Below are 9,081 nucleotides of genomic sequence, written 5' to 3'. Positions count from 1 at the left end.
TGCTGAGGTCCACTCCAGGCCCTGCTTGCCTGGGGATCACCTGCAGCAGTTGTAGAACAGTAAGGGTTGCTACCAGTTTCTTCTTCGGCTATCTTTGTCCCAGAAGGATACCCACCAAATGTGAGTGTGTTCTCTCCTTTATGAAGTGACTCTTTGGACATACGGGGGTCAGGGAGCTGCTTGAGGAGACAGTCTGTCCTTTATTGGAGCTCAGGTGCTGAGCTGTGAGCTCCGTTCATTCAGAGCTGCTGGGCAGGCACATTTAGCTCTGCTGCAGCAGAAGTCATAAACACTTTTTTTTTTTTTTTTTCCCAAGTGCTCTGTCCCAGGGAGTTAGGGCTTTATTTATGAGTTTCCGTTGTGCTGCTGCCTTTTTTTTTTTTCAGGGCTGCCATGCCCAGCGAGGAAGCAGCCTAGTCACTGTCTGCCTGCAGATGCTTTGCTGAGCTGCTGTGAGCTCTGCCCAGCTGCTGTGTGATCTTCCCTGCAGTCCTGTTTGTATGGGTGTAGTTAGAACTGCCTTAGCAATGGTGGCCTCCCTCTGTAATGGCGGACTCTCTCTGTAATATCAGGTTGCCTCGGCAACGGCGGGCTGCCTCAGCGATGGTGGACTACCTCCATAGTGGTGGAGTGTCTCGGTAATGGTGGACGCCGCTCCCCCACAGAGCTGTGCTTGCTGTGAAACTCTCAACCCAGAGCATTTTCAGTTGCTGTTTTTTTGTGTGTGTGTTGGGGGGGTGGGTCCAGCTGAGCCCGATCACCTGACTCCCTGATTCAGAGTCTGTTTTTTTTTTTTTTTTTTTTAAGTTGAATGGTCGACTCTCTCCCAGGTGTTCCAGTCGCCTGTTGAAAAGGCACCGGGATCTGGGTGATTTCCCGTGCAGTGACTCACTGCGCTGGCTGAAACAGCGGCGCTGAGATTCGTGGCGGTTTTTTTGTCCAGGAATCTCCTGGCCTGGCTCCCTGTTTCAGTTCCTTTTAAATCAGATGAATGGGCGATCTGCCTTCCCGGGTCTCCAATTGCCAGCTAACAGGGCACCCGGACCAGTGTATTTTGTACAGAGAACGCTGCTCCAGGGCGCCGGCAAAGTAGCGGCGCCGGCCACACTGGCCAAAACAGCCAGGCTGGCGACCCGTGGGGCTCCTCTGCCTGGGAATCTCCTGGTCTGTGGGCAGTAAAAATCCATCTGGAAATGTGGCATCCACTTACCTTCTGTGGTTTCACTGGGAGCTGCAATCCTGAGCTGTTCCTAGTCGGCCATCTTTACTAGGTGATCTGTTTCTTTGAATGATAGAAAACATGGCTCCACATTTGTTCTGTGGCTTTGAACACTCTGGTACAAGCCAGTTTGAGAGGCAAGGCAGCAAACTAAAGGATTTTATTTTGTGTAACTTTGTTTCACATGGGTTCTATGAGTACATCCCTTTGTACCTATGCCTTTGTACCTATGCCTTTGTAAGTTCTGGAAAATTCTCTGACTTAGATGTATCAGGTTGTGGCGGTTTCTCTGGGAGCTGTGGTACTTGCCAAGGGAGCTATTACATGTCAATTTCTAGTAACATTATTGGGTACTTAAGTTATTTGTAAGGCTTTATTTTCCTGAGTACAAAGTTACCTTCTTTGGGAAAAATGGCATTTGATTTTGTTCCTGGTATGGATATTTTTTTACGTCTTCTCTGTGTGCATGGATGTGTGCGGTTCTTTCTGCCTTTTTGTCTCTGTTCATGTTGTGTGTGGGGGGCAGGCAAGGAGGACATTAGATAGGGCATAATGGGAAGAAAAAAGAAGGGATGAAGAAGATAGTGAGCCTGTATCTTATCTGTCTCCCCTCTGGCATCTCCTTGGTATGTATGTGCTTTTTTTTTTTTTTTTTTTAGATGGAGTCTTGCTCTGTTGCCAGGCTGGAGTACAGTGACACCATCTCGGCTCACTGCAACTTCCGCCTCCCAGGTTTAAACGATTCCCCTGCCTCAACTTCCTGAATAGTTGGTACTATAGGTGTGCACTACCACGCCCGGCTAGTTTTTTGTATTTTTAGTAGAGACAGGGTTTGACCATGTTGGCTGGGATGGTCTTGATCTCCTGACCTCATGATCCACCCTCCTTGGCCTCCCAAAGTGCTGGGATTACAGGCATGAGCCACTGCACCCGGCCTTCTTTTTAAATTATCTGTGAGAAGTGACTGACTGCTCTGATAAATTATTGGATAAATGATCCTGGGAGGTGAATGAGCAAAAGTGTTAACCCCCCCTGGATGAGCAAGACCCTCTGTGGGAGCCACAGGATATGCACTGGGGAGAAGAGGGCTTTGGATGCTGAGCTGTTAAAGCTCTGTGGAGCTTTGGACAAATCTAAGGCATTGTGCCCACGACCTGGAAATAACAGGGCTAGAGGAACTGTTATGAATGTTGCTAAAATCTGCTAAGGAACAGGAATTGGGGCTTAGATGTTTTTCTTGGAAAGATAGCATCATTAGAACTAGTGCTCAGTTTGTTCTCACTTCATTCTGCTTTTAGTAAAGAAACAAGAACTAGTGCTCAGTGGTATTCTTGGATACAGCTGTTTGATGTGACAAAGGTAATGCGAGTGGGAAGCATGGTAAGGACCAAGACCAATACCTCAGACCGCAGGGATTTGCCCACTGTCCTGACTGTAGGGTCAAGTTTTAGGGAGGTGACTCTCTTCTCTTGAAAGCTGATTCTGCAAATCTAAATAGGTGATTAGTGGAAATGGGCACATCATTGTGTGCCTGCACCATGAAAATGTAGGATGCCAGACTGACACAAGGTAGGCGTGTCCTCACTTGACAGATGAGGAAACTGAGTCAGAGAGCCTGAGCTTTTCTAAGAACATGCATATTCTTTACTTACTGACAATGACCCTGGACAATTATTTTCTCTGAATCTTCATGTTTTTCATCTATAAAATGGGAATTATACCACCTTAAAGCACTCGTGACCTGAAAGACCATGGAGACAGCTCATATGTTAACTGAAGGGGTTTGGAAGCAAGGGATTGTTCACAAATACCCCAGAAGATCTGTGGGGTGGTATGCCTGGGAAGCTCTGGGGTTGGGTGTATCTGAGAAGGCCTCCTGGAAGAGGTGTTTTTTTTTGTTTGTTTGTTTGTTTGTTTGTTTGTTTTTTTTGAGAAGGAGTCTCACTCTGTTGCCCAGGCTGGAGTACAGTGGTGTAATTTCAGCTCACTGCAACCTCCACCTTTCGGTTTGAGCAATTCTCTTGCCTCAGCCTCTCGGGTAGCTGGGATTGCAGACATGTGCCACCATGCCTGGCTTATTTTGTGTTTTTAGTTGAGACAGGGTTTCGCCATGTTGGCCAGGCTGATCTCAAACTCCTGACTTCCTTTGATCCACCTGCCTTGGCCTCCCAAAGTGCTGGGATTACAGGCATGAGCCCCTGTGCCTGGCCTAAAAAGGTGACTTTTTTTTGAGATGACCTTGGTGCCCACCATCCTGCCTGCCTGCTTATTCCCCCCTCAGGACCTCCATGTTCCCAATGAAGACCGCATCAAACAGCTGCTGGGGCAGGACGCCTGGACCTCACAGAAGAGTGAGCTGGCAGGTTTCTACCCCCGGCTCATGGCCAAGTCAGACACAGGCAAGATTGGTCTCATCAACCTGGGCAACACGTGCTATGTCAACAGCATTCTTCAGGCGTTGTTCATGGCTTCTGAGTAGGTGCTGTTTTGGAATTCCCTGTCTGCCCTTGCTTCTCTCCTCTGGGCTCCCTGATGACAGGTGGAAAGGTGTGGGGGAGGGAGTCAGAGAGGGTGGGCCTTGCTTTGCATTGCTGGCATAATTCCCTGTGGTCTGTGGGGACAGAGCCTCAGGCCATTGCCAAGGCAGTAGGTTAGGACTGGAAGGGGCTTCAGGGGCTGGGCAGCAGGGGAAAGGGGGGTCTGCTCTGCATTGGTTGACATCACTGACTTTTCTCCTGGAGTCCATGGGGGTGGATTTTGTCTTCCAGAGTAGAATTCCCAACCCACCCTGGTATTAAGACATTTCTCTCTTTTAAAATGAAACAAACACAATCTTTATATAGTCTATGGCCACCTAGCTACCTTATGGCTTACTTAAGAGATCAAAGTTTCAGCTTCGATTCAGTGAAAATAAGCTTTGATTCTGGCTTATCGTATGACATCAAATCAGTTTCTTTTCTCTGAGCTTCAGGTTCAGTGGGAGGAGGTTGGGGCTGATCTCTGAGACTTCCTAAGGTGCTGCTGCACTTTCTTATCAAAACGCTGGTGAAGGAGTAGTTTTGTTTTTCTTTTCTAATTTCCAGTCTGCTGCAGAATATGACTTTTGTAACATATAACAACTTACTAGAAAAACGATCATATGCTTGTATGGTCGTTGTGATATTAAAATGCTGTACACGTTTCTAAGCGCTCACTTGTCTTCTGAACTTACCTCGGTCTGAGATAAGTGGCCCACACTTTTCCTAGGGCTCTTCCCTGCAGTGGGCTATATTTGGAGAATGCCTGGCTGATCTGTCCAGAGCTGCTTGTGAGAACAGGAGATAAGCTGGGGACTGTGAATTGGCTTGTTCAGAGAATGTGTGTGTAGGGAGGGGAGGCTTCATGTCTCCTCTGGGATAAGAACTTCCCACTAGGAGCCAGTCCACCCATCCCAACAGGGTCCCCTTCTTTCAGTGTATTCCTCACATTGACCCCTGCCTGCCTCCCTCATGGGAAGGCAGGGGAACAGCTTGAGGTGGTGGCTTAAGGGCAGAGGAGTCATTTGGAGGGCCCAGGTCAGAGCAGAGCCTGCTGCTCTGGAGGTAGATGAATGTCCTTCCCCAGGGAAGCAGTGAAGAAGGGTGTGTGAGTGGCAGCTGTGGCCGGGATGATACTGGCATAGATCCTGTGGCATGTGAGAAAGTCCTAACCCTAGAGCACTGGGACCACAGGACCTTAGGACATTTGAATCTTTGAGTCCTGGAGTTATGAGGTCTCAGAACTGGAAGGGGCTGCAAGGGTCATCTTTGTACCCTTCATTGTCCAAAAACATGTCTGCTGCTGTGTTCCTGACCTCAGATACCCCAGTCTGAGTTGTTCACCTGCTCCTCCTCCCCAGCCCTTGGGCCCTGGCCTCATCCTGGGGTAGAAATGTCAGTTCTGCCTTTGGCCTAGAGACTCTGGGCTGCCTGTGACATGGGTGACTAGAGTCTCCTTAGGGGCCCATGGCTTACCCTGGGTGTCCCTGCCTTGTTTTGAAGCTTCAGACACTGTGTGCTCCGTTTGACTGAGAACAACTCACAGCCCCTGATGACCAAGCTGCAATGGCTTTTTGGCTTTCTAGAGCACAGCCAGGTGAGTGCAGGGGTAGTCAGGGGTGGGGTGGGAGAGGCAGCTCTGTCAGGCCCTGACATGGACACCTTTCCCTTCCTGAGGACCTGCCTGCATCTGGCTGTCATATTCCATGTCAGCTGCTGAGCCCCATTCAGGCTGGCATATGGAGCCAATTTAGTGCCTTGCTGGGCGGGAGGAGTGCCCCCTTGAGCCCTGTTCTGTGCATACTGCCCAGTCTCCCCCTTTGGCAATTCAGTCCATTGCATTACTGAATTTTGTGCTGCTGTAACCAAATACTTGAGACTTGGTGATTTATGAAGAAATGTATTTTTCAGTTTTGGAGATGGGAAGGGCCAAGAGGGAGGGGCTGTGTCTGTGAGGTCCTTCTTGCTGCGTCATAACGTGGTGGAAGGCATGACAGGGCCTGAGAGCACGCATGAGAGGGAAAGGGCCAAATCAAGAACCTGCTCCCATCTCAATGCGTGGCTGCTGGGGAAGGTAGATGGCCTGTGATACAGAGTTAATATATTCATGAGGGCAGAGTGCTCAGGATCTCATCCCCTCTTCCACTGCTGCACTGGGGATTATGTTTCCAGCACATGCTTTTTGGAGGACACAGTCACACCACAGCATGTTGCTTTATTCTGTCATTTTTGAGTGCCCACATGGCCAGGCAGCCCGAGAGCTGCTGAAGGTACAGAGGTGAACAGAACAAACGCCAGCTCTGCCCTCATGGAGCCTAAAGCCCTTGACCAGGGATTAGGCAAGACTCTGTATGGGGGCACAGAGATTAGTAATCCCTTCCTGGCTCATGGAGGGAACGGAGAAGTCAGTGGTGATGGAGGAGGGAGGGTTGGGAAGACAACATGGACAAGGTGGTGCTGTGTCTGCGACTCATCTTGACGGAGGGGAGAGAATGTCTGAGGTATGCCAGGAAGAACAGATTCCTAGAGGCTTGTTCATCTCTGTGAGCCCGATGCCCTGCTCAGAGGTGTGGGCATATGGGCTGGGATGGGTTGGGGACCACAGGAGGGAGGGAGGACCTCATGGAGGTGGCTAGGAAGTTTGAGGCTGAGGGTACCAGGTAGACCCTCAGGCCTCACCCATGCAGAGCTGGCTGGTGAGTAGCCTCCTGCTCCTGATGCTGCCTTTCGCTTCTTTGTCCTAGCGGCCTGCCATTTCCCCAGAGAACTTCCTGTCTGCATCCTGGACGCCCTGGTTTAGCCCCGGCACCCAGCAGGACTGCTCGGAGTATCTGAAGTACCTGCTGGATCGGTAAGGGGGACCAGGGCTACACAAGGGCCCCAGTTCTAGAGGGTCCCTGGGGGCAAGCCCCAGTACCTCTGAGCTGTGTTGCATCTTCCTGGGAATAAGAGTGCTGCCTCCAGTGTGTGGAGGGCTTGGAGAAGAGGTGTACTGGAAGGGCGGGGACTGAGTGTGAGGGAGGCTTGGTAGATGCTGAATGGAAGTGATCTCTGGAAGGCCATCATATGCACACTGGGCTGTGCAGCTTTGTCACTGTCATGGGGACATGTGACATACCTCAAGCACATCTTTATGTAGGGTGTGGGTGAGCACAGCGAGGGTGCTGCTGTGAGCACATGGGTGGATATGTGAGTGTCACTGGGTGCATGTGTGTGTGTCAGTGTGCAGCTGTTGGGGAAGGTAGACAGGCCTGGATAAGCTGAGTGCCCTGTAAGGGGGACCCACATGTACATATGGAGACTCTGTTCCCTGCCCTAGGTTGCACGAAGAAGAGAAAACGGGCACAAGGATCTGCCAGAAACTCAAGCAGTCCAGCTCGCCCTCCCCGCCCGAGGAGCCCCCAGCCCCAGGTTCAACCTCTGTGGAGAAAATGTTTGGAGGCAAGATAGTGACTCGGATCTGCTGTCTCTGTTGCCTCAACGTCTCCTCCCGGGAGGAGGCCTTCACAGACCTCTCTCTTGCCTTTCCTCCTCCTGAGCGCTGCCGCCACCGCCGCCTGGGCTCTGTGATGCGCCCTGCAGAGGACCTCAGAGCCCGAGAGTTGCCCTCAGCAGCCAGTGCACAGGGGCCAGGCAGGGTGGCTCCTCAGAGGCAAAGGAAACACTGCATCACAGGGGACGCCCCACCCACCAACCTGGACATTGAAGGCCTGGACTCCCAGGAAGCTGCGGGGCAGAGCAGTCAGGAGGAAAAGGTAGAAGAGGAAGGGAAGGAGGAGGAAACGAAGAAGGAAGAAGCGAGGGAAGAGGAAAGCACCAGAGGGGAAGAAGCGAGGAAGAAAGAAAAGGAGGTAGGGGAAGAAGAGAAGGTGGAGAAGGAGACAGAAAAGGAGGCAAAGCAGGAAAAGGGGGCAGACAGCCTGGGAGCGGGGACCCACACAGATACTGCCATTCCCTCCGGCGAGCAGCCCGGTGGCTCCGAGGGCTCCCGCTCTGTCCTGGACCTGGTCAACTACTTCCTGTCCCCCGAGAAGCTGACAGCTGAGAATCGCTACTACTGTGAGTCGTGTGGCTCCCTGCAGGATGCTGAGAAGGTAGTGGAGCTGAGCCAGGGGCCGCGCTACCTCATTCTCACGCTGCTGCGCTTCTCCTTCGACCTGCGTACCATGCGGCGCCGCAAGATCCTAGATGACGTCTCCATTCCCCTGCTGCTCCGCTTGCCGCTAGCTGGTGGCCGGGGCCAGGCCTATGATCTCTGCAGCGTTGTAGTACACTCTGGAGTGTCTTCAGAGAGTGGTCACTACTACTGCTATGCCCGTGAGGGCGCTGCCCGCCCTGCCCCTTCTCTGGGAACTGGTGATAGGCCAGAGCCTGAGAACCAGTGGTACCTGTTCAATGACACTCGGGTGTCCTTCTCTTCCTTTGAATCTGTCAGCAACGTCACCTCCTTCTTCCCCAAGGACACAGCCTATGTGCTGTTTTACCGGCAGCGGCCCAGGGAGGGGCCCGAGGCTGAGTCGGGCTCTCCCAGAGTCCGGACAGAGCCCACCCTGCACAAGGACTTGATGGAAGCCATTTCCAAAGACAACATCCTTTACCTACAGGTGAGCTGAGCCGTGGGGCCTTTGATCTGATCTCCTGGTGGAAGGGAGTCCAGTCCCAGTGCAACTACTGGCTTAGATATTTTCCCCTCTAAGTCTTTTTAAAAAATCTTTTCATTCATTGGTCAGTGCTGGGCTTATACTGGTGGCCCAGACACACCTAACCCCTTACTTCAAAGTAACAGACACTGAATAATGAATGACGCAGTTTTTTCCTTCAACTTTTAAGTTCCAGGGTGCATGTGCAGAATGTGTTATGTTACATAGGTAAACGTGTCATGGGGGTTTGCTGCACAGATCATCCCATCCCTTAAGTATTAAGCCCTGTATCTGTTAGCTATTCTTCCTGATATTCTCCCTCCCTCTCCATTGCGAGGTCAGGAGAATAAGACCATTCTGGCTAACATGGTGAAAACTCGTCTCTATTAAAAATACAAAAAGTTAGCAGGGCATGGTGGCACATTCAACACACAGCAGACCCTAGTGTGTGTTGTTTCCCTCTCCCCATGTGTTCTCAGCGTTCAGCTCCCACTTACGAGCAAGAATATGCGGTAGCTGGTTTTGTGTACTGTGTTAATTTGCTGAGGATAACGGCTTCCAGCTCCATCCATGTCCCTGGAAAGGACATGATCTTGTTCCTTTTTAGGGCTGCATAGTATTACTTGGTGTATATGTGCCCCATTTTCTTTATTGAGTCTATCATTGATGGACATTTGGGCTGATTCCATCAATTTTTTTTTTTTTT

General features: G+C 51.0%; 1 protein-coding gene across 1 annotated transcript in view; it reads left to right on the top strand.

Moving 5' to 3' along the window:
- Positions 1 to 3,421: 3,421 nt before the first annotated feature.
- Positions 3,422 to 9,081, top strand: part of LOC108290138 (ubiquitin carboxyl-terminal hydrolase 35) — a 9,362-nt gene continuing 3,702 nt past the window's right edge. The window contains exons 1-4 of the mRNA XM_017509849.2: positions 3,422 to 3,694; positions 5,239 to 5,332; positions 6,480 to 6,586; positions 7,055 to 8,339. Coding sequence (XP_017365338.1) covers positions 3,453 to 3,694; positions 5,239 to 5,332; positions 6,480 to 6,586; positions 7,055 to 8,339 — 1,728 coding nt within the window. The 5' untranslated portion in view covers positions 3,422 to 3,452. The remainder of the gene's footprint in view (positions 3,695 to 5,238; positions 5,333 to 6,479; positions 6,587 to 7,054; positions 8,340 to 9,081) is intronic.

This window comes from Cebus imitator, unplaced genomic scaffold (genome assembly GCF_001604975.1).
Source record: "Cebus imitator isolate Cc_AM_T3 unplaced genomic scaffold, Cebus_imitator-1.0 Scaffold424, whole genome shotgun sequence".
NCBI lineage: Eukaryota > Metazoa > Chordata > Mammalia > Primates > Cebidae > Cebus > Cebus imitator.
Note: the sequence above shows the minus strand (reverse complement) of the source record. Positions and strands in the feature narration are given on the sequence as shown.